We start from the raw sequence: 15,136 nt of genomic DNA, 5'->3' as shown, positions 1-15,136 counted from the left end.
CGGTGGTTTCTTTGTTGGCTATTGCATTCGATCAAGGGGTTCCAGATTTTATTGTCCATCTCATACCACTAAGATCATTGAGTCAAACAGGGTTGTATACTTTGAGGATGAAGTTAATGTTGACCCAAATTTTGTGCCTCGTGAGATACCTTTTGGAGAAGAGCATGTTGTGATTCCTTTTCCTACATCTCATGTTCCAAATGTGGATGTTCCTATTGTCCAAGAGCCAGCCACAAATCAAGGAGAGCATGGTGATCAAGTGGAACCTGGCATTCCTATTAATGATATTGTTGTTGATGGGATTCCTTTGAGAAGATCATAGAGGGTTCGTAGGCTGGTTATTTCAGATGACTACATGATTTATTTGCAAAAACATGAGTATGATGGTTATGATGCTTCTAATCCAATCACTTATCAAGAAGCAATTCATTGTCCTCAATTCACTTCTTGGAAAGAAGCCATGGATGATGAAATGAATTCTATGTATATGAATGGAGTTTGGGATTTGGTTGACTTGTCACATGGTTGTAAACCAGTTGGGTGCAAGTGGGTCTTTAAGACCAAACGTGATTCTAGTGGGCGAATAGAGAGATATAAAGCTAGACTTGTGGTTAAAGGTTATAGTCAAAGAGAAAAGATTGATTTTAAAGAAACCTTCTCACTTGTGTCGACCAATGACTCTTTTAGAGTGATTATGGCCATAGTAGCTCATTTTGATTTGGAGCTACATCAGATGGATGTCAAGACAGCTTTCTTGAATGGTGATCTGGATGAGGACGTGCATATGGAGCAGCCTATTGGTTTTACAGAAGTTGGAAAGGAACACTTAGTTTGCAAGCTCAATAAGTCAATTTATGGTCTTAAACAGGCTTCGAGGCAATGGTATTTGAAGTTTGATAAGATTATCACCCAAAATAGTTTTAAAGAGAATATAGTTGACAGATGCATATATTTGAGGGTCAGTGGGAGTAGTTACATATTTCTTGTTTTATATGTTGATGATATACTACTCGTATCAAATGATTCTGACTTGTTAATTGAGACAAAGCACATGTTGTCAACCCATTTTGACATGAAGGATCTTGGTGAGGCTTCTTATATTTTGGGCATAAAGATTCTTCGTGATAGGGCTAATGGGGTGCTTAAATTGTCTCAAAGAACCTATATTGAGAAAATATTGAAGAGCTTCAATATGCACAACTGTAGTTCTAATAGAGTGCCAATTGTGAAGGGTGATGAGTTTTCAAAGGCTCAGTGTCCTCAAAATGATGATGAGAGAGAGGAAATGAGAACCATTCCTTATTCATATGTGGTTGGCGGCCTTATGTATGCTCAAGTATGTACACACCCTGATATTGCTTTTGTTGTGGGCATGTTGGGAAGGTACTTAAGCAATCCTGGGAGTCAACATTGGAAAGCTGCTAAGAAGGTCCTTAGGTATTTGCAAGGAACTAAGGACTTAATGTTGACATATCGGCGCACCAACATACTTGATGTAGTTGGGTTTTGTGATGCTGATTTTCCTTGCTGCATAGATGATAAGAAATCCACTACGGGCTATATTTTTATGATGGCAAGAAGAGTTGTATCTTGGAAAAGTGTGAAGCAGACACTTACAGCATCCTCAACTATGGAGGCAGAGTATGTGGCATGTTATGAGGCTTGTTGTCATGCTATGTGAATGCAGAATTTTATTTCAGCTTTGGGAGTTGTTGACTCCATTTCTAGACCACTGAAATTATTTTGTGATAATTCCACAATTGTTGCTTTCTCTAAGAACACTAGGAGTATTTCTCGCTCCAAACATATTGATGTAAAGTTCTATTTTGTTAAGGAGAAAGTGGCAGAGTCTCTTATTGATATTAAGCACATGTCCACAAAAAGTATGTTGGCAGATCCACTAACAAAAGGGTTACCCATAGTTGTGTTTCAGGAACATGTATCGACTAACAAAAGGCTTACACAAAAAGCGTCATTATTTGAAATTCATTGTACAATGACACTTAAAAAATCGTCATTATTTAAAAACGTCATTATTTCTCCCATTAAAGCGCCAAGATAATGCAAGCGTCATTAATACCCATTTTTGAGAATAAATAATGGCACTTTATATAAGCGTCAAGAAAAAAAGCGTCATAAATTACATTTTTTGTAGTAGTGATCTCAAATGGGGTTGTTGGAAGCCTAGGTTGTATTAAGTTAGTGGGAGAATCTTATGGTATTGTAATATTATGTTATTGTTGGAAGGATTGCTATTATTGTATATTTCCTTGTGAATCAAGCAATGAAGCATATATGATTGCGTTTGTTTTTGTTTTGATGAGATTCTATGGGACATCGATTTATGATTATGTATATGTTGTGATGTTTGATTATGTAGTCCAAGTGGGAGAATTGTTGGAATTTTTATGTGTGGACTTACATAATCAATTTGATAATGCCATAAATTAGTGTTAATTTAATTTTTGCATTGTGGTCCATAATAGGGCTGGACACATTATTGCTTGATTTCTATGGGCTCACCCTAATTCACTTGACTGCCCATTAAGTCAAGTGGTCCAAACTGTGTATGTGTGATATGTGTAATATATATATATATATATATATATATATATATATATATATATATATATATATATATATATAAGGGAAAAAGGCAGGGTGGCTATCCTATTCTATTCTATTTTTCTCTTTAGGACTGAAAAAAAGAACGTACTACACGAACGATCTCTTCAGAGCACACACAATTTTTGGGCATAGGAAGGGAAGAGTCAATTGAACCTGGGGTTTCTCTCCTTCACGAATTGAGTACATCCTTGAATACTAGAAGAACACATGAATGGCTTTCTATGGAATCAATCAAGGTCAGCTTTTCTTAATTCCAAATTTTTATTGCATGCTTTAATGTCTTTCATAAGATCCTGTTTGTGGTTTAAATTTTTCCAACACCGTCGAATCGGTGATGTCATAAATATATAATTTACATATTATTTAAATTTAAAAATAATTATAAAAATAATAATAATAATAATAATTTATATATTATTTAAAAATTAAAATTTTATTTGAAAATTCATAAAATTAGTTTCAAATTAGAAATTAAAATTAAAATTAGAATATTAATTTAAATTTTGAAATTTTAAATCAAAAACTTATTTTATAATCATAAATTATTTAAAATTATAATATTTTCATTCATTTAAATTAAAATCACAAGTTTTAAAAATCATGAAGTAAAAAAATAATAAATATAAAATAAAATAAATAATAATGTTGATGGAGTAAAAAAAATTAAAATTTGGAAAAGGCAGCCAAAAAGATAGGAAAATGGGAATCTCGTATCTTCCTTAGGAAGGAAGGGTTTTGGGGGCATCGGAAAAGGGGTTGGGGCATTGCGAGGGGATGAGAAGAATTGTATTTAACATTTTATATTATTAAAAACAAAAATGGAATATTTTTAATTATATTAAACTAGTAGATTCATTATTTTTGTCTAATTACTAAAACATTTATGAATGTTGGAATCAAATTTATAGACTATTGTTAATGTTTAATTAATAACTAATGACCTTTAAACATGTTTTGTTTTTATTATGTAGTTTGTTTATATCTTATGATTTTTAAAATAATTATTTTATTTATTAGGAAACTATTTTTAAAAAATTTATGGTGGAAAATTGATTGTGCATTGCGTCTTTGAGTTGGAGTTGAAATTGATTGGATATTTAATAGATGAGTTTGACTTAAATTATAATTGTTATTTAATTTTGATTTAAAATCTGAAATCCCAATCCTAATGGGAAAAACTCCAACCCATTCGTGTTTAAGAAATTAAAATTATAAAAAAAATGTCATTTAAAAAAGGAAAAGTAAGAGTAAAATAAGAATGTTAGAAACAAGGGAAAGTGTCAAACGCGGCCTTCTAGTGGCACAACCGCAATAAATAGGCGAAAGGTGTGAGGTTTATAAAGAAAGGGAGAAGATTTGAAGCAAGTCTTCAAACCGTAACTCTCCTCCCAAATCAGCTTTCCTACCGACCACAACAAGGCTCTCTTCTAGGGTTTTGGTTTTTAGGCTTTCTTCCTCCCAATCTCTAAAGTCTCCATGAGCAACAGCAAGGAGAACTTTAACATGGCCGATCTCGGCTCCTCTTTACCTGGTGCTGTCACTGATAACAATTTTAGCAAACCCTAAAACCTATAATCTGTCTGGTTTTTATCTTTTTTTAGTTTTTACCTTCTGTTGTATATATAAATCTCAGTTCTTAATATTTTGATTTGATGGAGGAAAGTGAACCGTTCGGCTCACCCGAAACCGGCGGAGTCATCCGGTTCACCAGTCCAACCGCGGTTCTGGCAATCCGACACAGGTTCAAAGGCTCCCCAGCTCAAATGGCCGAACCGAACCGGATTGGTGACCGGCCAGTGGTCAAACCGGTGGCCTATTTGGTCCGGTTTTTAAAACAATTATAAATTTTAATTGGATTATGCTTGAAATGGGGTGATCATTTTGGGCTTAATAAATAAATCTTTGGCCATAACTTTTGGGCCGGGTCAAAAGAGGAGTGCGCTCTCTTCAATAGTTTTATTTTATTTTATTTTAAATATAAATGTAAGATATTTTAAATTGTCTGTGGCAGTGTCATAGCATGGGGCTATAGCATGGGGGCACTAAAAAGACAAAATTATAGGAAAAACAAAATTTGGGCTAGGAATATAAGAATATGATGAATTGGCAGCACATCACTACTGTTCATCATCTTAAGTAATTTTTTCCCTTGATCATCTTCGTTAATTCATACAGGCACAGATCCTTTATAATATGCACATGGAGTTGACCTAAATTCAAACGTCAACTGAATTAGGCCAGAGTCATTGTGCTACTTTTCTGTGAAATACACAGTAGGGTATAATCAGTTATTCACATGAACTACTTCAGGTACTTTCAGCTCTTGCTTTGAATTGGCAAGCTCGATACCAAATGCTATCTCAGGAGGTGTCTGCCCATTTGGACTCATTTGATCACCATATTCGGAAGCAGGTGTTGCTTGGTCTCTGGAGAAAGCAAAATTACTCTGTGTTTGGACTGAAAGGCTTGATGGACTCGGCGGGTAGTTTGTGGCTGGAGAGGCAGTCGCTGCATCCATGCCATTGGTGCCACTTCTATCTCCCATTTCACTTTTTCTGAAATTATGGGAGCTGAGGTCCTTGTTATCAAAGAGGGTTGCCAAGGCTTTAATTTTTCTCCATACTGAAGCTGGGGGATCCAATTGTACCAAAGTATCTGTGTTTTCATAAAGGAAAGTGGCCATGCGTATGATGAGAGCTGCAGATGAAGCCACTCCAGCAATAAGGAATAGGCCCCAAAAACTATCGACTCCGATGCTGTCTGAAGACAGCGAGCTGTTGAGCCCTGGGCAACTCGAATTCTGCCCAAACCATGCTTGCTCAATTTTCGCCATTTGATCTCCCTCAGTCACATTTAAGATTTGCATTGAAACGTCAGAAACCAGAGGCGAATGCTTTGGGAAGACCTGAAATTCAAAAAAAAAAAAAAAAAAAAGGGAAAGAAAAAAAGGAAAAAATGAGAAACCAGCATAAGACATTTTGTGCAAATTTATATGTGAGAGACTTACAAATCCAAAACCATCGAACTTGTACGTTGGCTGAACCGCAGTATATTTGGAGCAATATTTTGCTAGAAAAAGCTTCATGTAAGGGATTTCATCAAATGCAGCAGCAATGCCACCTTTTTGGCTCCCCTTTGAAAATAATTCATCTAATTGTTCAAGAGAATTGTATATTACAAGGTTCGATTCATGGAATTTCATCCGTTCCAAAAATGCAAGAATGAAGGAGCCATTTTGGTAGCCCACGCGCTGCCCTGTTCTTATGAGCTCGTTTATGTCAGTTATAGTCGGTTTGAGCTGTTGAACCGTTAGCATCGAAGTCAAGCTGGCCGTGTAACTTTGAGTAAGAATCAGCACCACAAAAAACCATATGATCACCACGAACCGAGCCAAGTTGCTGACAATTCTCTCCTCTATAAATACGATTTAATGTCAAAAGAAAAAGAAAATCAACAAGAAAACATGGACATTAAATACTCAATATGAAATCTGAAACACATGAAGTAGCATGAAATTTTTAGATTCGCATACGTATGGAGTGTTTTACATGAATAGAGGTTAGTTGTTGCTAGTATGGCAAACAAACAACAAGGCAATTAAAGGAATTGGTTCAGTTATGTTTTCCAATATCATTATAAAATTCCAAAATCTAATTGGCATTGCTCAACATGCTACATATTAAATGTGCATTTAAATTCAAGGAGGCAGAAGAGAAATTACTCTGAGCAGACACCAATGTTGAGAAGGAGAAGCTGAAAATTGTGCCAACTTGATGTGAACGAGGCCCTCTGAAATCTTCATTTATTCGATGTTCAAGAGTCCAAATCACAAAGCCAATGAAGACAAAGAAACAAGCACTTGTCACCCAAAGGTCCCAAGTTAATGGCTTCAAAAAGACCCATGCACTTTTACTTCTGTTATCGATGATGGGCACCATCATTGATACGCCAGACTCGGTGTAAGGTAGTGTGAAGTCTACATACAAGGACCTGTTCGCTAGAATAGTAGTATCTCCCACCACAGCGTCATACTTCTGTTCATGATAAAAGTACTGGTAAAATTGATGAGATATTTCATTGTAAAAGGATGTCAGTTTCCCTCTATTTGACAGTTGATGACCATAGTTGAAAGAAAATTATTATGTATTAGGGAATCTAAAGAGTATGGCTGACCTGAAAATATACTTGAGATATCAATTCATCGTAGTTACCAGCAGCATTTCCATCAGGTGTCTCAAAGGGAACGTATTCGTAAGGAACAGCATATGGTAATGTTGCCATTACGGCATCGAAGATAGCAATGCAGTAGCCAGTGACCTTTGTTGTATTAGTGATAGGATCTCGCATCACCTTCACAAATTCACTAAAACCCTCCTTCACTGGAACTCCTATCTTCAACTTCTTTCCGTTGGTAGGAAGCACCCAACCTTTAGGAACAGAAGTAGATTCTCCTGGCCATGTAATGGCTCTTAGATTGACCTTAGAAGTAGAATTCGGTCTTCTTACAATTCCATTCTCTTGTGTCCAAAATCCAACCCCTTTTTCCCCTTCACCATTCACATTAACTATCTGGAAAGCTGATGAGTGTAGTTGCCCATCTACAATTTGAAAATGTCCGGTAAGGCCTCTGAATTGAGTACTTAATAGTGAATGGAGAATATTTGGTCCAATTGGGGAAACTCTAATACTCTCAAGACTGATTGAATCTCTGGAAATATTAGTCTTTTGGAAGCTGAAGTTTCCCACGCTAAGTTTTTCAACTGCTATGGCTAGTGCAGAAGCAGCATCATATGCCCGGAGTCCAAAAATGTTCAGCTCAGAGATTTCATTGATTGGATATTCTTCTTGGAATTTCTTTTTCCATCTGATTTTAACACTGTCAAGCTCTTTGGTTCTTGGAACATGAGGCTTGACGCCCAACACCCCTTGCATGGAATCAATGGCTGAAGGGTCCAAAGTACTCAAGAAGTCAGTCATCCCATCAGTTAGTATCCAAACATAGCCTTCTTCCATCATTCCAACCTCATTTGCTTTGGTAAAAAGCCGGGAGCCAAGAGGTGTAAACATATGCACAATGAAAACCCTAGTTGACATCGTCATCAACTTGTAAAGTTCTTTAACGATTTGATCATCAGTTGCCGATAGATGAATGGCGCTCCGGTAGGTCACATGGGTGTCCACCTCCTGCAAGGCACTAGTCAGAGACGGTATGACTCCATTGCCATACTCATTGTCCACGCAAATAAGCACAACTTCTCTCCATCCAAAGGCTTGGACAATTGCCTTTATTGCTGGTACTTGAGCTGAGTCATTTAGGGTGGCTCGGACAAAATATTGACTCTGGAGCGAAGAAAGAGAAGGACTTGTTGCAGAAAATGAAATGATGGGCACCCGAGCTTTGCTTCCAAGACCGATCATAAAGTTGGCCTGCATCGATGATCCCGGCCCTATTATGGCTTCCACTTCTTCATTTTGTAAAAGGTCGAGAGCTGAATTCCAAATCAGGTTCAAAAAGTAATCAAAGCATTTAAATGAATTAATAATAATAATATATTCAAGGTGATTCCCTTATCATTTATATATTTCTTTTAATTCAATTTAAAATTTGAATTCAATTTTATATTTATAATAATATATATTATATTTATTAATTATTTATAATAAAAACTATAATATTAATTAATTTAATAGGATTAAAAAGAACTAAAATTTTAAAAATTATTAAACCAAAATATTAATAAAATAAAACATTAATATATATACAGAAAGAATTCGGGGCCAGGACAAAGTTCTTGAATGAAAAAAACATTCCATTTTTTAAATATTAATAATGTTAATATTATTATAAATATGTATTATTATATAATTAGAATATTAATATAATATGTATATAATAAATAAATATGTATATAATTATGTCATATTTTTAAGGGAGAATTGTGTTTTACACTTTATTGGGCTTGAAAATTGGCTCAAGATTCTTATATCTTTTATATTTAAGCTCAATACCTAATAGAAGAGTGAAAATTAAGTTGAAGGACATTACTTTTCAAAATCTCCTGAAATACCCTTGGTTGTCAAAAATGAAAAAAAACATGGGCTTCCCACTTCTCTCTCATTCTCTCTTTCCTTTTCTCTCTCTCTTTATTCACTTTACATTTCTCTCACATATTAGTTGGTGGGACCATGTAAATTAATTCCTAGTTAAGGAAGTGTCATTATTTCTACCAATTATTTTTCTCTCAAAAAAATATTAGAAATCAATGGTTAAAAATGATTATTACTACCTTTTTTTAAGTAAATATTTTTTAAACACCTCATAAAATATTTTTTTTCAAACTTACAAAATATATAATAAATATTTTTTAAACACCTTAAAAAATGGTATTATTCTTTTTTATCTAATACATATATATAAGTTATTTTTTATATAAATATCTTTTAAGGTTATAGACAATTATTTGAATATTTTCTCTATTTTATAGATAATATATAGATATTGTCTTAATATATTCTTTTGTAACATGATCATCTTTTAACTAATGGTGATAATTAATTTTTAATTGAATAATATATTATAATTTAATAATTTGAAAAATATTAAAATACCCTTTTAAATATGGAATAGATGTGGACTTGACATGGTTTAAATTATTAAAACGTGATGTCATCAAGTCAAGCAAATGTATCATAATTCTCTTTTTTTTCTTTTTTTCCTCATACATGATTTCACAAAAAAGGTAGTACCTAAATATTGTGGTTAATTTTCCTTTATATGGGATGTAAATGTACTAAAAAAAAATTGTTAAAACTACTCAAACGAAATATGCAATTTCAAAGTTTGGATGATGAAATTTAAAAATTCAAATTGTAACAATTTTTAGGTGAAGGAATGTGTGTGTGGGGGGGGGGGAGGGGGGGGAATGTCTAATCCTCTGGTGACAAGAAAAAAAAAGGGTTTAGAATTGATTGAAATCTTGTATAGAAGGTAGTCTTATACACCTCTTGTATAGTTAGTATTTTTGTTTTACATAGTTAGTACATTTTCTTTGTATAGTGAGTATAACACTCTTGTACAATAATACAAATTTCATATACAATTCGTAGGTCACAAGAAAAATAAAGAAGTAATTCAAAATCGATTAAAATCTTTCACAAATGGTAACCTTGTACACCCTTGTACACTTAGTACATTTCTCTTGTACAGCTAGTGTAACACCATTGTACAATGATGCAATATATCCCTCTTAAGTTATGTGTCCACGTAGGTATGTTAACCGTATTTCTAATGGTTTGGTTGAGAAAATGGTGGATGAATTAGGGCTAATTTTTTTTCCCTAAACATTATTACTAGGGAAAGTATTAGAATTTTCATGTGAGAGTTAAATAAAGTGCATGATATGGATATGTAATCTGTGGGTGACAAGGAAAATGAAGAAGTGATTTAGAATTGATTAAAATCTTTCACAAATGGCAACCTTGTATACTCTTGTACACTTAGTACATTTCCCTTGTACAGTTAGTGTAATACAATTATACAATAACGCAATATATCTCTCCTAAATAATGTGTCCACATACGTGTGTTAACCATATTTCTAATGGTTTAGATGAGAAAATGGTAAATGAATTAGGGTTAAATTTTTTTCCTCAAACATCATTATTGGGAAAAGCATTGGAATTTCTATATGAGAGTTAAATAAAGTGCATGATATGTGTATGCAATTCATAGGTGACAAGAAAGATAAATGAGTGGTTTAGAATTGATTAAAATCTTTTATAAATGGTAATTTTTTATACCCCTTGTACATTTAGTACATTTCCCTTATACAATTAGTGAATACCTTTGTACAATGATACAAATTAAATATGATTTAATAGTTTGATTAAGAAAAAGAGCACAAAACTTAAATCCAATTTTTTTTTGTGAACATATTATATTTTTGTGAAAAAATATACAATTGATCGATTTATTTATTTAATTGTCAACATATTATATTTTTTATTTTATTATTAAAATAACTAATAGAAAAAATAAAAAAGAATAATCAATAAATAAAATTTAATTCTTTTTATTATTTTCATACAAAAAAATAGTATTAAACAAGGTATTCAATTTTCATTTTTAAAAATAATTTTCTTTTTTTAATTAAACATATTTTAAAAACGAGACAATATAGAAAATAAAAATTAATTTTAAAAATAAAAGAAGTAAAAACTAAAAATATATTTTAAAACCAAACTCAAACATAATATATATATATATATATATATATAATTTTTAACTACCGTTTTTCATTAAAATTGGTAAATATACCATTCAACTATTTTATATAAGAAAAATTCAATCTTTATTATACTCTATATTAATATAATCCATTTCTAAATATGAAAATATTTTAATTAAATATTTAAAATAAAAACTCTTCATCCATCCTCTTTTCTCCTTTTTTTTTTTAATAAATTTTCAATTAAGTCAAATTATTAAGAAAATTCCTTAATAAACAAACTTATAATATTTCATATAACTTATTACCAAAAGTTTATGTTCAAAAAATTATTAAAATAAAGGACGAAGATTAAAAAAAATAATTTTTTATTTTATAATAGTAAAAAAATAAGCTTTAAATTACTTTTTTAATATAAAAAAAATAGTAAATATATTTATTTTAAATAGTGTTTTAATCATTAAATTATTTACTTCTAAAATGTAAAAGATAATTTTTATTCATTTAAATTAATTTTTTTCAAAAGTATTTTCCAAAATAGTTTTTGAATCATTAATATAATTTTTGTTTAGAAAATAATGCTAATTTTTCAATTATTTTTAAAAGAGTTTAAAAAAACAAAAAAAAATACTAAATAATGGAGAATTTTATGGAAGTGATATATAAAGAGTGGTGGCATAAAAAGAAAAGTGATGACTATAAATTAAAAGTGTATTTTTGTCTATTATTATCTCATATCCTTATAATCAATTATGGATGTTTAAAGGACTTTTTATTAATTATCAAATTCAAATGGGTTTAAAGCCCAATTCTCCCTCTTTTTTTTAACAGGAGGATGACCCATTTATTGTATGTTTAACACGATACAAACCCACAATTCATTTAATAAAAGAGGCCAATTGGGTTGGAAGTTTATCAAATTCACACAAAAATAACATCAATAATTCATTTAATCCCAGTACAGCTATCAATTACCTGACACAATTAAGATTAACTTAAATCATTTAAAATTTAAATCAATTAAAATTTTTAATTTACGTGAATTATAGATTAGCATATTTTTTAAAAATAATTTATCAAAAATATAATACAATTATTATAATTTATTAACAAAAACCTTATTTAAAAAATTAAAATTTATAAGGGATAGTACCTGCTGCAGCTGCACCAACAACATCTCTTTGTGAGTCTCTGATTTTTGTAATCACCCTGGTTTTGTAGTGGCCATGAGAGGCATACCAGTCTGAGAGGGCCATGGAGATGCAGCTCAACCCCATCTTCCCAACCCATGTATCCAAGTCCAGAACCACTCCCACTTTAACTGGGATTGTTGTGTTCTGTGCCATGCCCATCACTACTACAAAAATAGTTTATGGTGTCACTATTTATGGTGTCACTTTTAAAATAATGACACCATAGGGTTTATAATTAATAAAGGTGACACATCATATAAAAAATCTTCAATTGAGGTACTTAGATGATATTAGTTTTATATTTATAGTGTCATTTTTTGGGAAGTGACATCATATAAAATAATTTTTTTTAAGTATTATAACTTAATGAGCCCACTTTTAGAAGTAATAATAATGAATAATATATAAAAATCCAATTGTTTCCATATTGCACCCACAATTAGAAGTAATAATGATGGATAATATATAAAAATCCCATTGTTTCCATATTTCACCAACAATCTAAAAAATATCAATATATAAACCCTATACATAAAATCATGATCTTCTTCAACCTTTTCTCTCACGTTCACAACCGACATTCTTTACTTTGTGGACTCCAAGGTAACCCAAAATCTCTTAGATGTATAATTTTTTTCTCTTTTATTAATGTCATTATATTAATTGTTTCAACATCTTTGTATTATGGTTTTTGTGAATTGTGTTTTCTTGAGTTGTAGGGAAGAAAAACTTAGGTTTAATCTTCTAGCATAGAAGAAAAAACCGTAGATTAATTGATTTTGTAATCTAAACCAAACACATGATCAAGTCATTAAAAAAAAAGTGAAAAATAGGAAAAAAGGAATGATTTTTAATAAGTAATTGTGAGAATCATAGGTTTGATTTCCAGTGGTGGAAGTTCCGAATGGGTCTAAATGTGATGAGAAAATTGGAATGGATTAGTGGGTATAAAATTGAATGGATCTTGATTTCTTGATTTTGTGATTTTGTGATTTTGGGAAAACTTCTCTGGAATATGCTTTATCTTGATTTCATGATTTTGTAATTTTGTGATTTCGCTCAGAAAGTGTTTTGTAGGACCCCGAATCCAAGTTTGTTTTGTTGGAATAGTATGATTTATGGTTATTCAAAAGGATGTCACTTTTTGTAGGACACTGTTTCTTGAATTTCTGGGTCTCTGAGTCAAAAGGGAATGTTGTTATGGATGTCGCGTTAAAAAAGAGAAAAACCCACAAAAATGCAAAACGATCCCATTCTGTAGTTTTGGCACGGTAACGGAAAAACTAAAACGATGGCATTCTCTCTAAGATTAGTGTCTGCTTCATGTGACTCTAATTTTCAAATTCAAAAGGATCTAATGCTTAGTTCTGTTTCAACCTTTTGGGTAATTACATCACATTGTACACGATAACAGGTTTAGAGAGTTCAAGGGATATCCCAAAACTGCACCTCTATGAAAGCCAAGGACGGATGGCTGGCCTAGGCTTTGATCATCTTTGCTGGAGGAATAAAAGAAGATTCCTGTTTTATCTTAAGTGACATAAAAGGTGCAAATTCTTTTATGATAACGTGGCAGTAGCAACAATTTTCTCAATGTTTGCCTCTTCCTATGACTCCAACTTCTCTTTGTGTCCAAAAAAACTCCCAAATTAGGATTCCATGTCCTCCAGGTCTACAAAGCAACATTTCTCTTCAATATGCACTTAAACTTGTTCTTATCTTATTGCTCAAAGGAACCGCCTGTTCTTGTTCCCACCTTCAGAAACAAAGGCACTTATTAGTCAATTGAACTCTTTTCTGATAGAATTTCACTGTATTCCGTCCAATCCATTACCATAAATCTGTTTTCAATTTTTGATAATGATGGATTTATGTTGTACCTGCAGTTTTTGGCTAATTACATCACATTGTACAAGATAACAGTCTCCCGAAAAACTGCAAATCTCTTCAAAGCTATGGATGGATGGCTGGACTAAGCTTCGATCATCTTTCTAGAGGAATAAAAGAAGATTCTTGTTTTCTCTTAAGAGACATAAAAGCTGCAAATTTTTTTATGATAACGAGGCGGTAGCAACAATTTTCTCAACTGATTCTGAAGTCATAGTTATATACAAGGTTTTACACATTCTGGTTTAGTTTCATTTAATTTTGATTAGATTTAGAGGGGAAAGTTACAAACTTTCTATTTGAAATTATATTTGAACTTCAATAATATTGGATCATTCTCTTATTTTGAGGCATTTTCCAAGATGTTTTATGGTAAATTATGGTCGTAAGCTACAAGGAATATGATTGGCTTTTCTGGGGCTCCAGCATCTGATTTGAAAACCATTTGTCTGCCTTTTTTTTTTTTTTTTGCTTTTTTCATAATTTTTTTTCTGCAGACAGATTAATATCATAATCTTTCTTTTTTTCTTGATGAATCTAATGCAGTTATAATTGTTTTTTGATTCCAAGTTAGTGCATTTAGTATGAAACTTGCCTCAAGTTATTCAATGAATTCCCTGTTTAAAAATTTGTTGTTTTTAATTTGTCTATACTTAAATCCACATTCACCAATTTCTATTCCCATTTTCTCAGTTAGATATTGATTGAAAGACCATCAAACTTAGCTGGAGTAGATTTATTTATTGGAGTCAAAGAAACGGTATGTTCTCTTAGTTTTGCATAATTTTATTAATCTATGTTTTATTTTAGTTACCACAATTGTTAGTGATTCTTAGTTATTCCAAGCATTAATTCTCAAGAACTTTCCTTTTTATTTAGTAATCATCTACTGCTGCATTTGCAGACTTGGGTATATAAACAAATAGGATCTGTCCTTTTTTTCATAATCAGAATTAGTGCTCCAATTTATGATCAATCATCCTACACCACACTACTACAAAAATCATTATAATACTGATGTATATTATTTCACAAACTTTTGACAACTATGTTGTGTACTAATGCATATTAAGTTTTGTTCTTGCCTATTTAAGTTTATACATTTAGTTATTTAAATATATCCAATATTGTGTTGAAAAAAGATGTACTTAAATTTTTTTGTTCTTAATATTAACAAGTTTTGCAGTTCTCTTGTATAGGA

The 15,136-nt window shown here is 31.7% G+C and overlaps 1 protein-coding gene across 1 annotated transcript; it reads right to left on the bottom strand.

Moving 5' to 3' along the window:
• Positions 1–4,726: 4,726 nt before the first annotated feature.
• On the bottom strand, positions 4,727–12,207 carry LOC100252161 (glutamate receptor 2.7-like). Its single transcript, XM_002268801.5, has 5 exons — positions 12,009–12,207; positions 6,802–8,117; positions 6,350–6,662; positions 5,636–6,042; positions 4,727–5,533 (listed from the first exon to the last, which is right to left on the bottom strand). The coding sequence occupies exons 1-5, from the start codon at positions 12,205–12,207 to the stop codon at positions 4,913–4,915; spliced, it is 2,856 nt and encodes a 951-aa protein (XP_002268837.5). The 3' UTR covers positions 4,727–4,912.
• Positions 12,208–15,136: the final 2,929 nt, after the last annotated feature.

This window comes from Vitis vinifera, chromosome 4 (assembly GCF_030704535.1).
Source record: "Vitis vinifera cultivar Pinot Noir 40024 chromosome 4, ASM3070453v1".
Lineage (NCBI taxonomy): Eukaryota > Viridiplantae > Streptophyta > Magnoliopsida > Vitales > Vitaceae > Vitis > Vitis vinifera.
The sequence above is the reverse complement of the archived record's forward strand: the minus strand, read 5'-3'. Positions and strand labels throughout refer to the sequence as shown.

Coding starts and splice junctions, on each gene's coding strand:
- LOC100252161 (XM_002268801.5), bottom strand. CDS start 12,207: ATGGGCATGGCACAGAACACAACAATCCCAGTTAAAGTGGGAGTGGTT. Junction 8,118..12,008: donor TGTTGGTGCAGCTGCAGCAG/GTACTATCCCTT, acceptor TTTGGAATTCAG/CTCTCGACCTTTTACAAAAT. Junction 6,663..6,801: donor TATCTCAAGTATATTTTCAG/GTCAGCCATACT, acceptor TATCATGAACAG/AAGTATGACGCTGTGGTGGG.